This window comes from Lytechinus pictus, unplaced genomic scaffold, assembly GCF_037042905.1.
Source record: "Lytechinus pictus isolate F3 Inbred unplaced genomic scaffold, Lp3.0 scaffold_19, whole genome shotgun sequence".
Taxonomy (NCBI): Eukaryota; Metazoa; Echinodermata; class Echinoidea; order Temnopleuroida; family Toxopneustidae; genus Lytechinus; species Lytechinus pictus.
The window spans coordinates 5,227,944-5,253,713 of NW_026974140.1; the positions used below are offsets into that span (position 1 = coordinate 5,227,944).

Consider the following 25,770-nt stretch of genomic DNA (forward strand, 5'->3'; position numbering starts at 1 on the left):
TTTTGGGGGCCTAATTTGAAAATAACATTACCTACCGTTGATATGGCGTGCTAAGCATTTTTTCTTCTTTAGTGTAGATCTACTTGACAACATTGCTCTACGTTTAAAATAACATGTACCATTGATACAGCTTGATAAGGGGTTTTGAGTGTTTTTTGTGTGTGTTTTAGATCTACTTAACAATATTTATCCACCCCCCCCCCCCGCGTAGGGATAGTAATTTGTATTTTGCTCATGATAGAACTTTGCACCAGACGCTGACTGACCGCTTTCTTTGGGGACTTCTCGTTTAACAGTATTTTACCTAGACCAATTGACAGTTCCCTCTTTTATACGCTGGTTCACATGCAAAGTGCAAAATTAATGAAGTTAGCTTTCTGCAAGTTCATCAGACTCTGTCCATGGAATGACCCGGCTAGCTCACTGCAAACTGCATGTATTTTGCATAGTGTGCAAGGAAAACTTCGAATCCAATATATATTTTATGGGGAAAAATTGCCAAAAAGCCCGTTGTAGAAATAGATTACAATTGAATTTATGAAATCAGTAAGTCCTAAAGGTTTTCATGCATGTTTTTTTTTATTATTTATGTAATGATAATTACCATGATATCCATAGACGTTTTTTGACCTTGTGGGCAAATAACGGCTGTCTTTTTTTTTTGGGGGGGCGGGGTAATATTCGGTTGGCAAGCAAAATCCACATAGTAACACGCGAAATGTTGATGTGCGCACAAAAATGTGCTGATCTTTCCTTCCGGTAAATGTCAAAATAATATAGAGTCTATACCAACTCTTAAATGAGAATTCCTTAAAGAAATACACTGGGGTGGGGCTAGGGGCGATTTTTAGCTCCCCAAATCAACTAAATAGATCTTTCCCCCTATAATAACAAAATAGCCGTCAGTCAACTATCCTCATAGCCTAGGGTTCAATGTATAACATACTGACATCACTTAAGGTCGAAAGTAGCCGTTCAAAATAACATTTTATTTCATGCCCTGCCTCAAAGAAATCGGACAGATAGTAGAGGTCTACGAATCACGGGTACTCAAAGTTGTAGCTAGCCTCGTCGTGTCACCATCATCAGCTTCGTATAGAAGTGAAATTTTGAATATGAACCATTTTTTTAAACATCTACAAAATTATTTCAAAAACAGGTCATTTGTAATTTTTACCATTACTCCAACAAATTGACTGGGAATTCGGTCTTCTGAGACTTCCCAATGATGAAATTTGTTGTTATTCTCGCCCCGCACCGCTGAAGTCGAATGTTAGACTCATTTCGGGTCGCGCGTTCGATAATTTCTGCCTACACAGTGCAGGGTGCCAATAAGGACCCCCCAGCACAAAAGATTTGAATTCCGCAATCTATATTAGAATGCCTGTTACTCATTCTAATCTTTGTTTACTACAACACAAGCCGTAAAAAGTTACGTATTTTTAAATTTCGTCCCCCAATAGACAAAATTACTGAAATTAGACCTCCTCTTAAAAATCTGTGTACAATTTTACTAGGAATTATTGTAATTTTTACCTCATATAAGTAGAGATTAAGAGAGAACAACAGTCCCAAAAGAACGCAACAGACAAAGTCAAAGCATGATGGACACAGCGAAAATGAGTGGCAAATTTTAGTAAGGATGCGGGAACTATACGAGAAGTTCACGTAAATTCACGTAAATGGAGAAGCGTTTCCTGGACTATCTTGGTAATTAAATTCAAACCATTTATATTCTTCTTTTTTTCTCTCATTTGTTATTCTCGTGAAAGTTATAATCATTAATAATCTGCGAAATTCAATAGTTGATAAAACTTATTGGAAGCTACCGTACCCTTTAACCCTAAAAGGACTGGGCTATTTGAGATGTACTGGGGGGGGGGCATAATGCCCCCCCCCCCCCCTTCTGACGATCGTCTGGGTTTGTGGAGCGGGGATGGAGCGGGGGTGGCCGCACCCTTTCGAGAAAACCAGGGGAGCTTTTCTCGAAAGGGTGGGTTGAGGGAGGGGAGTCAAAATAACGCACCTTTTCGAGACAACCGGGGGAGCTTTTCACGAAAGGCATTGCTGAGTAGTATCTAGTACCATTTGTTTATTTGTGTATTTGTGTAAATTTGTAAGAGGGTATGGAGGTGAGGTTGTGTGTGGGTGCATGAGTGTCATCTTTGGAACACTTCGACGGACAGTTGCATTAAAGAAAGGAAAGAAGGAAAAAACACAAATTGTGTGCATTTATATTTAGGCTTATTTATTTTCAATAGTCTCGGTGGTGCACGCGTCGACCGGGTTCTGCCGTAACTATTATATTAGTACTAGCTAGCAGCTTGCTAAGGAAAGTCAGTTTCAAAGTAATTGCTTCAGTGATGTACAGATGAGGGGGGGCGTCGGGCGCATGCCCACCCCCCTCCCACAAAAATCACACAAAACTGCAAGATCTCTTCTTTTTCTCCTAATGTTTAGTGGCGTAATGAGCACAAATTTTGAAGGGGTCAGATATCGGGCCAAATTCAATAAAAGCTGTGAGCGAGCAAGAAAAAATTTCGACATTTTCATTTAAAAAAAATCAAATTTTATATCAGATTTTGACATAAAAATATTTAGGAAATTATATCACATTTCACCTTTCTCTCTCTTCTTTTCTTTTCTTTCCTTTTTTTTTTGTCGTCTTTTTTTTTGGGGGGGGCGGGGCCAAGCCCCCCCCCCCATCTGTGCACTTCTACCTTCTACCAATAATAGGTCCATGATATTATATTGGTGTTATCATTTGATGAATAATTGTCATAGAAACTACTGGTTCAGAAAAGCACAGACTTTCGTAAAAAGCTCCCCCGGTTGTCCCGAAAAGGTGCGTTTATTTGACTCCCCTCCCTCAACCCACCCTTTCGAGAAAAGCTCACCCGATTTTCTCGAAAGGGTGCGGCCATCCCCGCTCTGCGAACGCTGACGATCGTAATAAGCTCTTTTGATCTCGGCCGCCGTTCGCGCTGAAATTTGGCACGCACATTCTTTACCACATCTGAAAACTAGTATATATACAAATTTTCAAAATAATCATTTCTTATTTATTATGAACAAAATATGCAAATTTATTCATCAAAAACATTATTTGCATATTTAACAATTTCTCTTCAAATTTTCCTCTTTTTTGCAGATGTCATCTTTGTAATCTAATTTAAAGGTTTCCACAAAGAAAAAATGCGAAAGCTAATTTTTTCCTTATGTATTTCATTGCTTTTTCATCTTTTGTTTTTCATTGTTTTTTGTGTTTTTCAATGGTAATTATTACAGACCATTTAGCAACTAAATTAAACCCTAAATTAATTCAGCAGACCAATTAGAATAAAAAAATATCATCCTTTTATGAATTTCATCTCCCATAAACTTTGTACACAAAGTATAAAATTGAGCCATTTTCGGCATGGCATTGTCTCGTAAAAAGTCACGTGAAGTCGCGGTGCTATACCCGTATGTCGCGAATTTGGTCTCAAAAGTTGCGCGAGAGTTCAAAAGAAAAAAGTCATAAAATTTTGCGGCGCTATCTTTTTGCGTTTCGGAAATATCGCGCGAGGTTTCGAGGGGGGCATCATGGCCCCCAGTCCTTTTAGGGTTAAAGGCTTTTTATAAAGAAACAGGGAGGATACCTTTTGCGCTAAAATTAAGTTTTCCACCTTTTTCACATTTCTTGTGTGAGTCAGTATGTGAGCAAAGAAGGGTAATACGACAACACAATTTTATACGAAATTGATCGCTTATTCAAAGCAGGCATAATGTAACCGCATCGTTATCTTACACCAATTCACTGGCATTACTCACACTCATACCGAACAAGCATTATCTCACCTTTACTGTTCACGAAGCGAGGAATTAAGAATCCATGCATATCATTAATTGGCTTTGAATGTTAAATCATAATATACTCTATTCTTCATTTGGGCTCTTCTCATTTAAAGTCCATGTCTTCCGGGGACTTACAACCAAGCGATAAGATAATAATGTTTTTCTTTTGAATGCAAAGCTCCGAGAACTTACATTTTGGTGGGATTTATGAGATCACCCCTGTCTCGATAATGCTTCTTTATTCATACGTCTAGCTTAACTTCGTTCTTTACTTTCAACACCATAGTATTTCTAAGGATATAAGCAGAACATTTTTAGATTAAGAGAAAGTCAGTAAGAGTTGACGAGATTAATGGGATACTTTTACTTAGATAAGCTCTATAACCCCTGTTTTCTTCCCGTTCTTGCTTTTGTGATTATCTCTCATACACGAATTGCCCTCTCACAATGACAAAGAGGAAGAAAAATAAGGAAATTCACTGTGAAAAAAAAGAAGAAAATGTAAATGCAAGGAATAAACTCCTGATTTTTTTATATAAAAAGTTATACTCAGACCTGGGGAGCGATTCATCAACATTTTCGTCCAACAAGTTATCAGGTCAGACAACTTTCTTTGATTATGATTGGCTGAGAGACACCGTTACCATAGTAACTGTCGGATAAAACAGTACTTGTCGGATAAAACGTATGACAAGTCCTTTCATGAAACGCTCCCAAAGCTCCGTAACACAAATGTTTGCATTCAATTGCCAAATAGCAGTGGCAAATAAAGATCATTGTTGCGTGCGCATTTTGATCATAAAACTGAACAAGAACCAATCAGTGGCGTTCTTTCATATTTGCTGTCTATCGTGTTACGGGGTTCTGGATAGATGAGTGTTGGAATAGCGTAACGCTTGTAGTTGAAAACGGGTCGGGGATGACGAAGTGGCGAAGTAGGATGAAGATTGACTAATAAGTAATATGATCTTGTCTTAATGACTACGATGGCCAAAAACTCAATCAAATGGTAAAAGAGATTATGCTTGTTTTTATCTATACGTTTGCTATTTTTGCATCAGAGAGATTTACAAATTCGGATGCTCCCCGATGATGCAATGTGGTTATCTTCTTAAAAGTTATTTCTATAATATATTCTTGATGATGGTGATGATGATGATGATGATGATGTTGTTGATGATGATGATGATGATGATAATGATGATGGCGGTGATTGCTGTTGATTGCAGCGACAACGGCAGAGGTGTGGTTGTTGCAGCAATGCTAATGCAGGCGATATACTTTTTTTTTCTTTTAAGATTATTTTAACGGAACTTGCTAACATTAATTTCAACCTCAACGTGTCAAATTCAACTCTCTTCAAAATATTTTTCTTCTGTGTTCCATTTATTTCAACTTGCCTTTGGAACAGTTGCCTAATGTTAATCATTACCAGTACTATTCCATCTACCAACGCCTTCAGTTCGCCACCATCTTTGGCACTTTCGCTCTACATCTATATTGGAGTGTGTTTACGTCATATCTGCTTGAAACGGAGCAGGACAATTCTTATGAATGATCATGTCATCAATGGAATCGTAACAATCAATCCAATCAGTTATCTATATAGTACATTGATCCTAAGCCATGAATAGATCGTGCAATCAGTGGTCTATATTATTCAGATGTAATCATGCAGGGCTGCCCGCTGACTCTTAGATACGAAGGGATGTATGGGTTGGAGAAAGGGAATATGGTTCTATCGAGTATCCATTATTTAAAATCTCCGAAATTATGACTCCAAATTAATCAAGTCACTATTATTTACCGCATAACTAATTCAAGAGTGTGCTGTATGAATTTCATGATAAAACAATGTACAATTTTTTTTTTCAAAAGATATCTGGGGACGCAAAGGAAAAGGCCAGCCAGGGGTTGAGTGCAAACAATAGAGACAGGGCTGAGAAACAACACGAGTAGGGTGAGAGAAACAGTAACTGGGGATGAGAAAAAAAGTATGAGAATAATAAGAAGCATAAGACGTATAAAAATTTACACATGTATTAAAGTATAAAGTATAAGAAATCAAGAAGTGAAAGAATTGAAAAAAAGTATGAGAATAACTTGTATATAAAAAAAGTATAGGTAGAAGAAGAAAAAGAAGAAGAAGAAGAAGAAAAAGAAGAAGAAGAAGAAGAAGACGTACAAGATGAAAGTGGTAATAAATACAGAGCCGGAATATTGTTATCATTGAAGAAAATTAATAGGAGAAAGGTCATGGACATGCATGTATCTGGGGTGGGTGGAGATGATAATGTAGTAAAATGAGGGCATATAATGAAATGAATAAATGGGAATAGATCAAAATACTAACAGAGGTGCAGAAGCAGGGAAGGGGTACACACTTAAAATGTCGGGCAACATACTGTCCACTGTGTTGGATAATGTATGTTGGTAAAATATATATATTTTATGGGCAACTATTATCCAATTGAGCAAATCTATTATACAGTTATAAGTTTTTATTACCCAATTTGGACCGATCTTAACCAATAGTTGTGTGGACAGTATGTTGCCAAGGGTTGGTTAAAAGTTGGGCATTTTTTGAACAACTATTTTAAGAGTGTATAGAGATCTGTCCATTGCAAGGGAGTCAGATGATGATGGGGTACTTGAGAAGGTGTGTGATATCAACGACCGATGAGGCATTAGTCTCGTTAATAATGATGTATCTTTGTTTTATAAACATGTACAAGGTCTGGATTTAAATGTAAACTGATTGATTTTAAGAGGAATGAATAAAATATTGTTTAAAAGAATAAAAAAAATATATACTTTCATCCCCCATTCTCCGGCAGAATTATATCTTTATAACCCCCCCCCCCCCCCATACAAAAACAATATAACAATAGACATTGGACATGGATCCATTGTTTTATGAGCTTTGTGATTTAGAGCAATTAGGCATTTATCAAAATGAGAATTGTACTGGTCTTAAAATGGACGTTTTGATTCGCTTTGAACAGTTGTTTGGGCTGGCAGCTGCTTCCTCTCTTTTTTATTATGAGAATTGAAAAGAAATGACCAGATATTCTTCTTCTACATTTGTAAATGTATGAAGAAGATTTAAATATATATATATATATATATATGTATATATATATTTTTTTTTTTCTGGGGGGTGCCTAAAAGCAAGTCAGTGAAGGGTAATCCACCTGACTCCTACATTCATAGTTATAATTATAGTTCCACTCCTACTCCCTCTCCTTCTTCTTCTTCTTCTTCTTTTCCCCCTCCTCCTTCTCCTCCTCCCCCTGCCCCTCTTCCTATTCCTTCTCACCCCTTTCTCTCGTTTTCTGTAACCTTCTCATTTTTCTGTTCGCATATCTGTAACAAGAATTCATGATAATTTCCAATCAAGCATACATCTAAAACCAATGATATCAACTTCCCAGATTCTAAGTATAAACGATTTTATTTCCATTATACAATGTAAAACTGTTAAGATGTATCATTGAGTTAAGTCATTATTGTTTTAGATTTCGAATAGAAATGATTGTGACAAAGTTTGATTTACAGTTTGACGAACCGAGACCAGAATGTAGGGTTTTGATATAAATTTGTAACAATAACATATTTTGTAATTAATGTGATCTTAAAATCAGCTACAAAATCCCCGAAATTCATTTTTTTCCTTTAATATGATGCAATATCAATTAATTTTCTGAAGTCTGAAGTGATAACTATGGTGTGCTACTATTTTATTATGTCTTTAAAAAAGTTTTTGTCTTATCATCCGGATACAACTATTTTTAAAACAAAGAGATATGACTGTGTTTGTATTTCAATGATGAATATATTTTTCAATAGCGAGGCTCTCCAATGAAAAGCTCATGACAAAGAAAATGATGAAATGATAATGTTAGTGTTACTTTCGAGAGCTTCCAAGAGATAGTTTACAACCTAGCGCCCACACCTCACAACACTCGCCCGCAATACGCTCAGTAATTCGCATCAACTATCCGCATCAGATATACACTTGTTGATAGATGGACGCGTGCGCATGCACTATAGAGCAAAAAAAACCACTTATAACAAGCAAAGCATATTCATTTGTTCTACTTTTGTTAAACACTAGTTTACTCAGTGGGAGACAAACATAGATTAGTTATTAACCTGATAATCAATGAGACCACATTCATGTCTTGTCATTATCGTAAGTGGATTGCAACCAAATTAATAGCTAACTATGTCGGAAAATGTTAATATCAATGATATAATATATTTAATGACTTGCATGTAAAATTTGGACTAAAATCTCAATATGGTTCTGACAAAAAAACACGACAACCAATATTAAGTTACAATCTGTTGTCTGTTACGCCTCACTTGGTTCTTGGGACTTCTTCAACCCACCCCCCCCCCCTCCAATCATACACACTTTACTCCACTTCCAATTAGTACCTATTCTGAAGAGTATTGAAAAACAATAGAGCGAGGATGTTTGTCTTCATGTAATTATCGGAATACAATCTGATGTAGCCATACTTGTTTCATTCAACTGCAGTCGTGTGATTTGTAATGAATGTGATTCATTTGTTTAATCCCTACAGATTCATATGGACGAGTCATTCACATCCTCTCATTTATCAGGGAGCAGTCCCACCATGTTGGATAGTCTGAGACATCCAGACAGTCCGGGTTCCCCATCCTCGCCCCAGACCCCAGGATCCACACCTCGTCCTTTGATGTCACCGAACCAGTGCCACACTGTCGTTCTCTTCAGCACCCCAATCGCTGCCATCTATATCGACGGTAAGGAGCGACTATGCCTCGCTCAAATATCCAACACACTCCTCAGGAAATTCAGCTACAATGAGATTCACAACAGACGAGTGGCACTTGGTGTCACCTGCGTCCAGTGCACACCTGTCCAACTGGAGATGCTGCGTCGTGCAGGTGCCATGCCAGTCAGCTCCCGCCGATGTGGGATGATTACCAAACGCGAAGCTGAACGACTGTGCAAGTCATTCCTGTGCGAAAGTCGACCCCCAAAGCTCCCAGACAACTTTGCTTTCGATGTCTACCATGAATGCGCATGGGGGTGCCGGGGAGACTTTGTTCCATCACGGTACAACAGCTCAAGAGCAAAATGCATCAAATGTGTCTATTGCGGCTTGTACTTCTCCCCGAATAAATTTATATTTCACACCCATCGCATCGCCGACTCGAAGTATCGTCCTCCAGATGCAGCGAATTTTAATTCCTGGAGACGACACATCCATCTAATAGATCGGAAACCAGATGATGATCTCCTCCAAGCTTGGGAGGACGTCAAAGCAATGTTCAATGGCGGAAGTCGCAAACGATCAAACCCTTCTTCATCAACATCCCATTCTCCGTCCCTCCAATCTAGCGAAGCTATCTCGTCGAGTCCACCCATAACGAAACGCAAGAGACAGTCATTGAATTATCAGGAATCGGATCCTGTTATTCAGCTCAGACCCAGTTCATCATGTTCTATTGATCCTCGACTCGATTACTTTCTTTCTTCAGCGGCTATTGGCGGCAGCAACATCCATACGCCTCAGGCCAACAGACCACCTACTCCATCGGTTGAAGACAACTCAATGGCAGCGGCCCAACTTTACGCTAACGGTACCACTAAGCTTCGACAACAGTTCTCAGCACATGCCCTTGCCAACAGAAACATATACGCTGAATATCTTTCAAATGGCGGAAAGCTCCCATATCCATTGGCTGCATCATTCTGGCCGAAGACACCAAGTTTGATATCTCCATTGGCGGCTCACTTCCCGAGGGATTTGCCTCCGTTCGAATTAAAAGGTTTAGCTGATCAGCGTGTTCATTCTTTAAGCAAAGACTCTTTGGCTCTTGCGGATATCGAAGGCAATTCTAGAGATGACGAAGCACTGCGCGATCTTGAGAACTGGGAAAAGGCCCGTTTCTCTCTTGCTGAGCGCCATTTCAATCTAAGAGATATCAAGATCCCGGATAAAGCGGAATTCCACTATGGATCGGCTTTCCGTCCTGTCATGGCAAACGGGGTTGAGATGACAGATTCTGCCATGTCTCTTCGATCACAATCAGGAGAGTCACCCCTTCGAGGAGGTGACCCTTCATCATTCATCCACCACATCGTAAAGAAATCCTCCCATGATCCCAGTCCAGCTGATATCTTCCGGATCAAGGAATCGTTTCCTACCCGTGATCATCCAGCATCGGGAAGTTTACCTACAAGGCAGACGGACATTGCCAGGTATTTCCTCGATGACAAACCGTGGGGTCGTGAAGCAAGAGAAGGGACGGCTTTTCTCTGGAGACAGCAACGAGAGAAGAGATTGGACGATCTTCTTTTCCGAGTAGCGAGGAAGGAGTGTGAGCGCAAAACGAAGAATGGAGACTTTGGAGAAGGAAAAACGAACCCGTCTTCTGTCATTCAAGATGCAGAGGCCTCTACATCTTGCGAATCACCGGATTCAAAACTTGAGGTATGTGTGCATATACTGCTTGCCAACTTTAACATTTATTGTAACAATATTTAAGGTCGTGTATAGAAGACGCATATAAAATACATCTTTCTATTTTTTCATGATAATCTCTTGTAGAAAACCATGTGTGAACTTCTCTCGATAATCATAATTTGATTGAAGAAACGGCCGATGTGGACGCGTATTCTTAAAGGGGAATCTAGCCTTGCCATAAAATGTTGTGTTGGGAAGAAGAAAAATAAATTAAACGGAATGGTGAAAGTTTGAAAGAAATCGGACAAGCAATAAGAAAGTTATAGCTGCTTTAAAATTGAGATCATTAATACTATGTAGATTTCAAATTGGCAACTGGGTAAGTAAATTATGACAAGGGGCAAGGACAACTTTCCCACAGGCCATGTACTTTATTATCAGGGATTTGTGGTTTTCTCCTAAGTACCCATTCCCCAGGGGAAGTAATCTAAATATAACCCAGGTCGTATATTGTTTTATGTCCTCATGAAAGAAAAATATAATTTGAAATAAAACTTTTTGGAAAAATGACATTTTAGCCAGAATATGTATTGGAGTACATGGAAGAGTAGTCCTTGCCTTACATCACTATGACATCACACATGCGGCCAATTTGAAGTCTCCATGGATATAGTGATCACCAATATTTACAACTTTTAAAAATCCATAACTTTCTTGTTGTTTGTAAAATATTGTTCAAACTTTCACCTATCACCTTGTCTGATATTTCTTTTCCTCACAAAAACAGGTTTTTATTTGGGTAGGATTCCCCTTTAACTATTCACAACCTTGGCACAAAGTAGAACATTTACTGACCATATAAAATTATGTTTTCCATCGTGTCGTGTCGTAATTAAGATCTGAAACAATCATGGATGAAGAAGTTTGCAAAAATATACTAGGTAAGGTAATCCTGACAAAAAGACTGTTCGGTAAATGTCTGAAGTGACTCCATGCAGACGACGAACAAAATATGCTGTTCGAAACTTTCGAAGCCTTCAAAGCTGACATGGAACATTATTGTTTTCTCAAAAGTAATTTTCAAACTATTATCAAGAACCTATTTCTTGTCATTTGTTTTTGAAGTTCTTTCGTTTCTTACTCTTAAATCCTTATTAATGTTATCGCTGCAATATTTACTGCAATTCCTGTATTCATTTAACTTCCGTATCATTATTTTTGTTATTATCATCATCATAATAATCCCGTTCAATTTATATTTTTAAATGCTATTTATTTATTTCCACTCATCGGTGGAACACCCTTTTCAGCTGAAAGCAATTCTTCTAAGGGGTCCAACCAATAATAAAAATATATATCCCTTGTTTGGTATTTTCAAAAGAGCATGGCCGATTTTAATTAGTTTTGGTCGTCGCTTATGAAATAATAATTATGCCTTTAGACAAAGCCGAGCCATAATATGATTTTCAGTGCTTAATATTGTTTCGAACGTATAAGGGAACTATACGAGTTACTTAATTAAATCCAATGAGGACGGTCCAGATTAATGCCCCTTAGACACCTATTTGAGTCGATGTAAAGCAAAAATAGGGTTTGAATAAATATACATTTTATTTCACTTTTATGAAGTTTATTCATTTTTTATGATTAATAACTCAAAGCATGATTACGCTTATCTTTATAATTGCATCGGTGAAACCTACAGAAAAAACAAAGATATTAATTGTTAGGATAAGGCATTTTTTAATTTGATAATAAGGGTTGAGTTGACGTATATATAAGGAGCACTATCTCTTCCCCTCTCTCGTAATGAATAAAAAAAAAGGTTGAGGGGACAGATCATGGCATAGGCCTACGGAGGAATTTCAAAATAGTAGCGAGAGGGTGAAGCGAGTAGGCAAGAAATAATGACCATGAAAAAGAAAAATTTTGACAGATTTTAACGTAATATTTACGCAGAAAGCAGTTTCATGTTTCACTCTTCGCACTTAAGTTTCTTTTATGAAGATCACGAATTTTTATTTATTTGTTCTTGGGGGTTTTGGGGAGGGGGCGATTTTTTTTCAACTAAATCTTAAATAACAATGAAATCAAATTACCCTAATATTTAGTTACTCAAACCTGCTATAGATAAACAGCTCATGGTCTTTGGGAGTAATTTCTTGTTTTGAATAAAATTGTAGGAATCAAACCATTCAAATTTCGTTAGATAATTCCAATAGGCGTACAGTTAGTTATCTGCAATAATACTTTAGAAACTTGTACTACTTGTGTATACAAAGAGCCGTGCATCATTTGCGCAGTGTAAGGGAGTCGACTATCCTGCCTCCTGTCATAAAAACAAGTCTAATCACGGGTAACATTCCCGCAAGCATGACTAGTGGCATTGTCAGCTGCAATGCGTATACAAAGGCTAACCCTCAAGATATATCAGTGATTACCTCTCTACAGATTGAATGGGAGAGAAAACAACGAATTGATGAACACAATATCGACGCGAATAGATTCTTAATCAAGAATTAATGCTCGGGCGGCGCACAAAACGTGATCACTGACGAAGGTTTTTTACGCTTCTGGGCGTTCGATCTCGCTCTCACCGAAAACATCAGAACTCCTGCCATTATTCAACCAGAGATGAATTAATGTCACACAATAGGTTATGCTTCATATTGCTTGAATTATCATAGTAACATGAATCTTTTGTTATGTATTAACATGAATGATAGGCATGACATAATGATTCTTAGAAATGGATTTAATCACAGTTCTGCCATGAAATACCCGTCTAGGAGATATCAGTGTAATTAATCAAAGTTTGGGGTCCTTTTTGTCATCACTATTGAATTTATCTTTATCATCATCATCAGCTGCAATTTAAGGTTGTTGGTGATGATGATGATGATGGTGATGATGATGATGATGATGATGATGATGATGATGATAATGATGATGATGACGTTGGTGGTGATGATGATGATGGTGATGATGATGATGATGATGATGATGATGATGATGATGATAATGATGATGTGATGACGTTGGTGGTGATGATGATGATGGTGATGATGATGATGATGATGACGATGATGATGATGATGATGACGACGATAAAGATGATGATGATGATGATGATGATGATGACGATGATGACGATGATGATGATGACGTTGGGGGTGATGATGATGATGATGATGCTCGTTGTTATCATCATTATTATAAGCGAAACGGAAGCAAGAATCGAAATTGAAATTGAAATGAATTGAAGAAAAATATAAGGAAGAGGGATACCCCTATTATTCAATATAAGAAAACAAAATAACGTAAATGACGTTACTTTAAGGTTCCCCCCCCAAAAAAAAAAAAAAATAAAAAAAAAAATCCCCTATCTGAAATAGATACATGTATATAAATATATTTCAATAACAAAGAGTGCAATACATCTAAGCCTGTAAAACGGCCAGTTAATAAAGCACATGTTTATGACATTGTTTAATTTGCTTATTCAAAATGTCAAAGTAAATACATACTTCATTGTCTCACTAACAAAAATCGAAAACGACCCAGCCCCTACTATCAAGAGAACAATGAACATAATACAAATTCTAACACTGATATGTTTTATTTAACATGTCAAAGCAAATAACTACATCGCCTCGACGTGGCATGTTGTTAAATCCAATTTCATTGCCATCAATTCGAGCTTGCTAATTCCCCTTTGAAACCTGTTTGATAATAATTGAACTATATCAGCGAATAGCTTCAAGCGAATCGTACCCCCGGTGGACTGAAGAACTCGTAAGGTTTCGAATTAAAGCTAACAATTTAAAAGATAACTGTTATTCAACTATAATTGGAGGGGCGTTTACGACAGTTTGGCGACGGATAACGAAGGAGGCATACTCCCTGTTGGGAATTATCGAACAAGTCGGAATGAGAGTATTTGCCGCGATTAAAATTATGGAAATTTGTAAATACATTATATTCATCATGTTGTCAGAGATTGTGATTCATTCCTATTTGTATTTCGATCTTGTTTTCCTTCGAGAAAGAATTAACAGCAAGGAAAAAATATCACATCGTTACCTGGAAAGGTTAAGGTCATCATTTTTTGGTGACCGCCACTGCTATGTCTATGATAAGGACACGATTATTTCTTGCTGGTAAATTATGTATAGGATTGATATATGTTTTCTTTTATAATATATGTATTTGTTTGTATATTGTATGTTTGTATTTTTTTTAAACGTGGCTGAAGAGGGCCATCCAGCCCACGAGTGGAAAATAAATATTAAAAAAATAAAAAAAATAATATCCTGATCATGACTTTGTGATCAAAATGATTTCCGCAGAAAAAGATTTTGTTTAAGACCTGTAAGACCAAAGTGATCCAGTAACGGTATACGGTCTATCTTTTCGCATTTCCACTGTCATAGAATATAAGAATATTTCCATTATAAAAATATTATCAGAGGGACATTTCAAAGATTTAATACCCTTTTAAACGAATGTTCATTTGACTAGAACCTTGGAATTTCTAAATAGAGTTCCATTCGGTTTCTGATGAGTTACTTATCTAAATTTTAACAATTGGCTTTTAGATTCACCGAAGTAGTAGATATGCTTCATGATTAGTTAACCTGCCCTTGATCAGAATATCATTAAGAATGCATAGATACTCTATCATTCCCCATGCCCCCCCCCCCCGAATATCTTTTTTTATGTTTGGTCTCTTGATAAAAAAAATTGCCGTTGATGTTATTTTTTTCATAGAACGTAAAAAGGTGTATGGCAATACAATTAATAAAGGGCTGTTTTATACAGTCAACATACATACCGACATGCATGATTTATTTACAAGTTCTCATTTTTTTGTTATAATTAATGTCATTTTGACTTGGTATTACTTGATGCACAAGGCCTACTATGTAAAACACATGCAGTCTGGTTTTGTGAAATTAGGGCTCAAGATAATCATCCTATTATGACAACGCTGATATGCACTATGAGCGTGACTGAATCAAAAACATTAGATATTTTTCCCGTTTTCTAGGGAAAGTGTTTTATTTTCCGTTATGGATACTGCCTCTTTTGTGAAAATAATGAAATATATTTTTGTATTAGCGTACTCATGGCACGAATAGCTATTATGAAACCATCGGCAAGCGTTAATCAGGAGCCGATGATCGCGGCCATGGCATGCGTAGAGACGTGGGGGATTGCAGCGGCATTGTGCGTGCCTCTGGGTGTAGCGTTAATCAAACTGATTACCCATCTCGACGTGTCAATACCAGGGGTTTTCTTTCTTTTCTTTTCTTTTTTTTAGAGAAAGAAATGGATTAATCAAGTTTATTAAAGTTCCGTCACAGAAGAGTGATTACGCGATCCGTATGTGACAATCTCGATCTCCATGTTTGCTCACCGAAGATGAGACCAGCGTTCACTCATATACAATTAACTTGTGATTTTAGATAGATGGAAATTGGTATTGGTGGTGGTGATTTTTTACCTGATTGCTAAGAAAGCATGAATGCTTGTAAGCAAGCAACCAGAGGACCGACGGCTTAAGGTCCTCTCCGAAGGACCTGGTACTGAGGATTAATGCCTTACCAAAGGGCACTAGCGCACCAAGTGAGAATCGAACCCGGGTCACCGGAATACGAGTCCCCCGCTCTACCGACTGAGCTATCGCGCCTCCTCTTTTTGATAGATTATAAACGAATTGACGAAGATACTGGATAATTTTCTCCAGAGATTATCATCTTTTTTATTCTAAAGGCATTAAGGAAATTATATCATATACTTTATATTGCTATCACAATAATTGGAGTGGCGGATCATGGGAGTGTTGTGTCTTAAAGTAATTGTGTTATATTATATAAAATATTTGAAGAGGCCAAACATTGCGTATGGGGGAAAAAAAATAATAATAATAATTAAAAAAACTGCGAGTGAGCGAATCGAGTGAGAACATTTTTGCTCGTTTTATACAAAAATCTTACTGTTTTGTAGATTCGGACTAATATTATAAAATTCGTATCATATTAAAACCTTTTTGTTTTTCAAGTCCCTTCTTTTTCTATCTCATTATTGTCTTGGTCGTGAAAATTGCCAAATTATGATTCATATTTCATTAATAGTGTGCAGAAAAGTTTATGTGCACTATTTTAGGTGTTCCTCCCCCAACTTGAAAAAAATTGCAATCCATACCCTTAGAGCATCTTCGGAGGCTTAAATAGCTGACGAGAGGCGAAATTATATTGGAAAATAGCAAAATATGTTGAAAATAAAAACTAAATTGGTGTGGACCAGAGGGCAAGTCTACTTTTAACAATTGGATACAAGGTTCAAATCCCTGTGCAATATTAACGAATTTGACATGTCCCTAATCTATACTTTTTTGTCAGTGAAGGGGCTATAAAGATAAGATGAATTTATTAAATGCAAATTAGTATTGGAGTTCAAGTCGAAGTAATAATTCTCATCACAATATTATTGTTATTATTGTACGTGATATGTTTCGACTGAAAAAAATACAGAATTATGTCATGAATTATCAAAATAGAGAACGTCAGTTATATACGCTAAAACTCTAATCAAGACTATACAGTGCGTATCAAAAAAAAGTTTACACTTACAAAAATCCTTTAAAAATTATACATTTGTAATATCCTGAAGATTTTTCCACATTCTAACATTGGTACAGATCCATTTAAGCAAATGACGATATAACTGTCGAAAAATATTTCCGCTTGAGTGAGCACCACTTACTTTTGAAAAGTTAGTGAAAAATGATTTGCGCAGAACTTTGAAATAGTTATGTGAATAAAAGTAGACCTTAATCATGAAGAACACGTGGATTTTAGCTAGTAAAAATAATTTGAAGATATCTTTTACCTTTTTTAACTTGTTTCCTTGCCAAAAACACTTCAAAGAGTGCATTGCACCCCACACCACTCCCCACACACCGATGCTATCGTGACGATATTGCTTTACACTGAGCTGTGATCTACATGAAATGGCCTATAGGCTTGATTTTCATTTTGTTAATCATTGTCAAGCTTGGAAAAAGTGTGGATAAACAAGTATTAAATGAAAAATGAAATGTAAACCCACTTTAAATGATAAAAACTTAGTGAAAAAATGCTAGAGATGTCTGATATAAACTTTTGTTCAGATTTAGTTATGTCCTCAGATCCAGCTGGCACTAAAAGGTTAAATGTTGTGCTTACTAAGTGTTGAAATTTCAATATGGGTGGCAAAATTGTTACAAAATGCTTGAATGTATCCGTTTTATTTCAATTTCGCCCTTTCCCCTTGACACAGGGTGAAAACGAGCATTTCTGCGCAAACAGACTTGTGCGAGCTTTTAAAAAATGGACAGTGCTCACTCAAGCGTAACATTCTGTCAAAACTTTTACTTTCATTGGATAGATGAGACCAAAACCCAAGATTATATGTGAAAAAAATACCAACATGTTGTATATTTTTAAATCCCCAGGGTTTTTTCGAAGTGTAAACTTTTTTTTGATACGCACTGTAGATCAATCCGATTTAACTTATTTATTTCATTGTTTATGATTTCCAAACATTATCAGTGTTGTAAAAACTATTACTTGTCGCTGTCAGATTATGCAGTAGTGTACCTGTAAAAACTGATAATGAAGCTTTCAATGTTTGACTTTTTGGCCAACCCCCCCCCCTTAATATAATAATGCTTTCATACTCATAGTCAAATTAAACAATCATAATTAACCGTGTGTAATTAGTACTTATGGCATCAATGCTGAGAGCTCCTTTCACGGCTTATGAAAGTAGATTGAAAGTTATTCATGTATAAAATCATACCATTCAGGCCAAACGTCACGGCCAACATTGGTAATAGTCATATTCCATAAAGAACAGAAAGTAGAGTATATACTATGGAATGGGAACACGAGAATGGGTTCCTTTAATACCTCTTCATTTTCTCGCACGTTTATTAAAAAGCTTTTTTGAGATGAAACTGAAGCGAAGCGGAAAATTAATCAAAGGGCGACTTGCTATCGGTATTATGTGAATATTTTCTTGGACGAGGATAAGGGTGATAGATTAATGTAAATTTAGCAGAGTGTGAAGGATTTATTCGACCAGAACCTCGCCGGGTGGACATGCAGTCGAGCTGCGGCGATCACGGCAGGCCTGACCGACCGTGCTCAGTAACGTTATAGCTATTATACTCTCTCGAAAACACCATCCGACTAAATATTGACCAATTAAGCGTCATGTTCGGTAAAGAAGGGGTGCACTTTGGGTTGATTAAAATGACAGAATCGTGCACAAACGGCCTGTTGCGCTTTTGTATGCTTGAAGAATGTGGACATAGTTAAAGTACAAGCACATTACCTGTATACATATTTTCAGAATATGACTTTTCTGAGAAATGAACGCAAGCCGGCCTTGCTGTGATATAAAAGATCATTATTTTAAGTGAAGGGGTGGGGGGGGGGTTCTATTGGGGCTGCTACCCCCATTCATTCTCTGAATCATTCTACAAAATGGAAAGTTACGGGTAAATCTACATTTACATTATATAGGAGGAGTGACAACCCTTTCTAAATGTTGCATCTACTCTTTTTAGTGGTTGTGCACCTTGCCCTTCTTGTTTTCTACTATTCTGCAACATTAACAGCAACCACCCCAACAAAAAGATATAAATTTGTGTATATAAACTATTGAATATTGTGATTTTATTTGTTGTTCATAATTATTATTACTACTACTACTACTACTACTACTACTACTACTATACTACTATACTACTACTACTATTATCATTATTATCTGACTATTATTATAGTAGAATTATTAATTTTACCTCATTCATTTATTTTTAGAATACAGATATCTGCGTTGGAATGTCAGAGACCGGAAAAGGAAACGTTGACGAAATGTCCTCTAAAAATGGCTCATCCCTAGAAGGTCAAGCAACAAAACGTAAGTATTATGCTATAAAAAATAGACTCTGTTTATCACCACCCCTTCCACACACCCCTTTACCAACAAAGTCTGTGCAAGGACATTGACTTTTGAAAACTCATAAGGTCTGTTGGATTAATACAATAATAATCAGGGGCGGATCCAGGTTTTTCCAAGGGGGATGCATTTTTGTTCAGAAAAAAAATAGCAAAACATGCATAAAAACAAGGTCTTCACTCCCGATTCTTCACTCCTGATTGTGACAGCAGAATTTTGACAAGCCCCCCCCCAAAAAAAAAAAAAAAATGGGGGAAAATGTTCAATTATTGCGTATGCACAACAGTCTTGTCCACTAATTAACAGATTAACTCTCAAAGAGGAGGGGTGCGGGCAAGGGCAGGATGTGCTGCTACTTGAATCCGTCACCGATGTTGAAACTTTTATCAACGTGTATGTTCAAAGTAAAGTTTCGTCCACTCATGCACTTTCAGATTTTTTTTTAACCGAATTGCAGGTTTAGTGAATTAGGGGTGCCTTGGTTCCATGACATTTGCTCCGGCGATTATTGCTCCGGATATTATTGCTCCGCTCTAAATTCCACATACTATAAAATGATCAACGTCAACCCTGGGTTTAACACTATACCCTACCCTAAACCTAACATAAACCCTATTGCAACCCAAACCTTAACCCTACATTTAGACGAAATTTAATCCGCGGATCAATGTTCGTAGGAGCAAAATGTCGTGTCACCTTTTAACCAATCATTAACGTGACTCAAGGGTCACTCATAGTGTGGCCGATCACCCGACTTTCAAAATCTGAAAGTTGTTAATTCACTCTTTTTTCTTATGCCCATACCTCCTCCCTCTCTTTCCTCGCCCTTCGCGCTACATAAAGTCTGGACACGAGGACCGCCCCACCCCAGCCCCGGTCCATAGCAATTCATAAATTACAAAATTGTATGGATATAATTCTTTAGGAATAAGTTATTGTTTCGGCCTAAACATTTAAAAGTACTTATTTTCTGAATGTGGAGCAGTTTGTGATTTAGGGGTCTTCTTTTCCAGCCTGAATTCTGATATGGCCTTGGCTTGTACATTTTATTAATAACAATGATTAATGGCTACATGCGCATTATCAATACAGTATTATAAAGGAGATGAAAGAAAAAGGCGAGACTTTCAGTGGTAAATTCAATTCAATTAATAAGTAAAGTCGGTTATACAAGAGTATATAGGTATATGAAAACAGAACCGCTTCGAGCAACCTTTTTGATTATCAAAATCATAAGCGTGATTTATAACAGAAACATAGAAAATTATTAATAAAATGTATACCCTGAAACAATATAATCATATAGTAACATTCACGATGATAATGAGTAAAAAAATGTTTTGTTTGGTATTCACCAGGAGCAATACGGGTATAAAATAATGAAATATATCATATCCCTTGGAACATTTGGATTGAAGTATTAAAAAGACAAAGAGAATCAGAGTTGTTTTAATGTAATGAACTAAAGAAAGTAAAGATCTTTGATGCAAGTTGCATAACATACACCCTTGAAAAGCTCCATCGAAGTCAGTTTTGTAAAAGACCGGGGGCATTTGTTCGAAACATACTAAAAAAATATCTCAGCTAAAATACTCAAAACTTTTTTAATAAACTGCTCATAATAGAATATTGCCTAGTTGATATGCTTGACCCACAATGTACATGATGCTGTTTTGTTAAACAAACCTTCCCCTTTTCAAGTTTAGGGTCTATAATTATGTCCCTTCTATGTCGAACATAATTATTTACAGAGAGACAAAACCCTTTTCGGAGATGACAATGATGGGCCTAAACAACATGACTGATAATTTGTGGTTGCATCTTTCTTTTTGTGAATATTCATGCAAGTTAAAAAGACGAGAAATGATTTTCATATTTTTGCAGTAAATCGATCGCCATCACCTGAGGTCGACGTTGATATCATCCAGAAAGGAGAATGTCCAACGACAAGCATTCCTGCCGAAGGTAAATACTATCAGGGGCAGAGGGGGGGGGCGGCCCCTTGATTATGAATGGTATTGTTGAAGAGGCGAATTGAAATATATAAAAAATTAAGTAAGAAAAAGAGAGTTTGAAAAAAGGGTTACATTTTAGTTTTTCTTTTATTTTTTAGTGCGATTTTCATCTTTTGAGAGTGGATTTTCCATCTTTGTTTAATTAAGGCTATATTTATATATACTGCATATAATTTCTTGTTGATATAGGTCCCTGCGTTAGAATTACCCCTACCCTTTTCCCTACTAACTCCATCATCTTTATCTCTTTCATTTCTCTCTTTCAATCTAGATTTAAATCTAAGACGAATTTTCGGCTCCAACAGTCCTGGTAGTATGGAAAACAAGAACCCATGAAAGTTGGATATCCAAGAAATGATAGAATTACTCGAGTCAAAGAGTTGCTCACTCCGTCGTATACCATGTATACCATGTATACCTACCCTATTTTCAGCTGAAAATCAACGGCCAAGTCGCGGCTACAATCATGACAATACCTACGGTTGGTCGAAGACCCTCGCATAATGCATGTTCTTAATGTGTACGTCCTTACCCCTAAACACCCTTTGAGTGCAATCCTTCATTCATTCAACACCTCCTTATTATAATTTACTTCAGAAATTGAAACTGTCACCTTTAACTCTTAATCCTTGTAATTTGTCATGAAAATGTGTTGAAAATTGCGTATGTATTACATATGTATTAAAGAGTGAAATAGATCTCGTTTGAAATGATGCCTTCATTAATTTATGAGAGAATTGTCTATAGTTTAGAAAGATTGGTATGAGATGATAAACTTGAAATATGAAGGAACGCTGATCTATCGTTAAAGGACGTTTGCTCTATAATGTGTAATTTTCCCTTGTCAAATTCTTACTGAGGAGTTACAATCATTCAGTGTAAATCGTATGTATCGTGCATGATTTTGCTTGATATTTTTTTGCATTTTCAATGTCGCTGTTATGTTTAGTTTTTTAAGATTTTATATTATTTTTAACATCGTTAAATGATAATTACAATCATTTACATTTTGAACAAGAGTCTACAAATCAATCTAATAATGAAACTAAAATATTAGTCGTTTAAAGAGCAAGTCCACCTAGTGCATTTTCTTCTTCTTCTTCTCCTTCTTCTTTTTCTCAATCTTCTTCTTTCTCGTCTTCTTTATTTTTCTCTCTTCTTCACACGTTCTCCATTATATTATCGAAATTGGGAGTTATCATTAAAACATCATTATTCAAAATAATGATCATCTCAATTAATGAAATAACAGTGACCATTAAAACTATATATAAGGATATTATTAAATGAAGCCCGTGGGATTAATATCAACAATAGCATTTAGGTCTGCAACTTTGCTGATATCATAAAACCTTACCTCCATGCACGACAGGTATAGTGCAAGTGAGATGAAGAAGTAAAATAAAAACAAAACAAAATACCTCATCAATGATATAAAAAACAGATAACACGCATTATTTTGATGAGAGATATTTCCTATATTGAATTCATTTACGACTTTTCTACGCCTCATAGGTCATTCAATATCATTTCTATTTTAATTGCGTTCTTACTTCCATCGGTGATTAGTGGAAAATATCAAATGATAGTTCAGCACAGTAATACCATTCACATTCACTGCTCGTTTAATCGCATGATCATTACAAATGCATAATTCAAAAATTCATCAATTGACGAAGGCCGTTATAGCATAATCACGCTGGCTAATTTGTTCGTTTTTTAATTCTGCTAAAATACTGGCGTAGCGAGGGTAACCTATTTTAATGACCAAATGAGCATTGTTCAAACATGTCAAAAGGATGAGCATACGTCGACATTTTGGAAATGAAAATTCCTGCATCTTATGAGACGGCTTCGTGTTATTTAGATAAAAGATCAAGGTAACGGTGGGTAAGCCTTGGCAATGGCATATGTCTGCATTACGTTAAAGGTGAAGTTCACCCTAATGATAAATTTGATCTAATAACATCGGAAAGAATAGATAAAAATATTGGTGAAGGTTGGATGAAAAAATCCGTCATAGAATAACCGAATTTTTATTTTTTTTGTCACGCCACAGACGAGCAGTTTTTCCATTATCGCGATATAGGGTGAACTTCCGCTTTAATTCGACCAGCCTCCATCTACTTTTTCTATTCATTACTGAAGTTTTCATATTCAAGTCATCAAATCCCTTTATGAAATGCTGACATTGATCCTAATCAAATGATTGGCCGAAATCAATCACATGACCACTAGTTTATTTAAACTCACAGGATCATTAATTTTGCTAATGACTGGTACTATTGACCGGTCATGGCATTGAGATGAGGATGGGTTTATCAAGTATCCACATCTCTGTTTTATGAAACATAATCATTGTCATTGTGGTACACATAATTTTGCTAGGGCATTAAACATGTAAAATTAGTTACATTTGAAACAGTACATTGTCATGATTGTGTTGTACCATGAGTGTGTAATTCCTAAAAATGCCCGAGGCGATGTATTGTATACTATCCTTTTTCAAATACACTTTTCTTTAATTCAATTAAGGTAATTTGGTTTGCCACATTTAGTATCCTACCGCAGATGAAGTTCACATTATATTAAACACGAATAATTATATTCAAGTATAATTCATTAGAATGTGATTATATCGAACAGGTTTCCTGGTTTAAAAGCTTAAATTGTATATTTCCTTCCATGTTGATATACAAGAGTATTGAATTATTACTAATGTCATAAAAATCGTATAAGCATACATCGAGTACGTCCAATTTCTGGCATTTCGAATCCTCAGAACTTCTCATAAAACTATATAAAAAAAATACATGCGAATGGGACTGAAAATGTTTCTATCATTGCACTGCTTTGACATGTTTGATAACTGCTACAGAAGTTTGGAGTTTCAACATTACGAAATAAAATTTTATTAACAAGGCAAAATATCAAGCACATTCATCTCTTTCTCTGAACACCACACAAACCACACTTTGTAAATTCATCAACTACATGTATACTTTAACCGAAAAAGCATCCGTCACGAAATCATTAAAAAGTAACATCTTTGATAGATGACGCCAAAGAAGGTCTTTCAATAAGGAGCAAATTCGCTCGAACATCTCGCTATATACAGACACATTTCATTGGTATTTTGCAAATAAGGAAAGATAAAAACGTGAGCTGATAAAGATATCTGAACACGTTTTAATCTGCTTAAGTGTGTAGTTCGAAATATTTATTTCATACAAGACAGGTTCATCAAGGGGAAGGTTATATTTCACTCCACCTTATGCACGTCACCCATCACTCGACTGAAATAATAATTAATGTATAGGATCGTGACCCCGAGAGTTTAAAGTTCCAACCTTAAATCAATTAATAAAGATTACGATAATGTCTGACTTAGGATTACACACTAGCAAAAAAAATAAGAAGAAGTGGAGCGAAGCCGCATCTAGAAATCAATATTTAGCTTCTTACCTGGATTTTTTTTAATGTGGAATGAGGTTCTCTCATAAAAGAAAAGGATTTTGACACCTGGTAATAGCTGGTAATTGGAATTCTTCCAAAACATTACCGATCATCAATGTCCATTATGATTTAAATTTTGCTGGATTATAGATAATATATGTATTTTTTAATAAAGCGAGATATTTGCTATAGGTTTTTTATTTTCTTTTTTCTCTGTAGTTATCTTGAAAACGCTGGTTACTTCAAACCCAAAACGAAACACTCCATAATAAATTCCGAAATTAAAGCCGGAACGGCAATAGTTGGAAGGGGGAAGTAGAAATTGAATTAATTGAAGTTTAGGGGGTTGTCTATAAAGCCCTCTTCCCAAAAATTCTGCCGATAAGTGTGACTACTCAGATAAACGTGTCTACGTCCTGAAAATCTGTCACATGCCTTGATCACGTGCGAGTAGTAAATTCATTAACCCTAGGGCACTTAGCTCTGATAAAATCTTGTCGTTTCTGGGAGAAAAAAAGGCGTATTTCTATAATATTGGAACAATACAGAAAAAGGAATAGAGATAGGTTTTGTTCCCGTTTACTATAAAGCATATCTCCATTTCAAAGTCATGATCACGACCATACCATGATCAGATATCGCAGCTACTTGCACCCCAGCGTTACGGGTAATTTCTTCCCATCACAACCTAAAGCCGAGAACGAGAGAGAGAGCTTTCGCTGGAAGTACATGCAGCGAAATAATGTGAGAGAATAACCACTCATGATAATCATATAGCGTAGGAATTGACCATTTAAACAGTGAGCATACAGACAATGCAATTTCATTATAGCGATGAAGCATTAACACTTATAATATTGATGTTCAGGGTTTATTTATTTAGCAGGGGGAAACTGAAAAGTAGTAATTAATCTGATAGATTACTGCCTTAAGCCCCTTAAGCACTACGTCAGGTAAATTTGAAAAAGAATCCCTCAAGTTTAAAT

General features: G+C 36.3%; 1 protein-coding gene across 1 annotated transcript; it reads left to right on the plus strand.

The window, feature by feature from the left end:
• Window positions 1-8,434: 8,434 nt before the first annotated feature.
• LOC129260017 (SKI family transcriptional corepressor 1 homolog-B-like) lies at window positions 8,435-24,130 on the plus strand. Its single transcript, XM_054898114.2, has 4 exons — window positions 8,435-10,328; window positions 19,175-19,274; window positions 21,198-21,278; window positions 21,600-24,130. The coding sequence occupies exons 1-4, from the start codon at window positions 8,436-8,438 to the stop codon at window positions 21,662-21,664; spliced, it is 2,139 nt and encodes a 712-aa protein (XP_054754089.2). The 5' UTR covers window position 8,435; the 3' UTR covers window positions 21,665-24,130.
• Window positions 24,131-25,770: the final 1,640 nt, after the last annotated feature.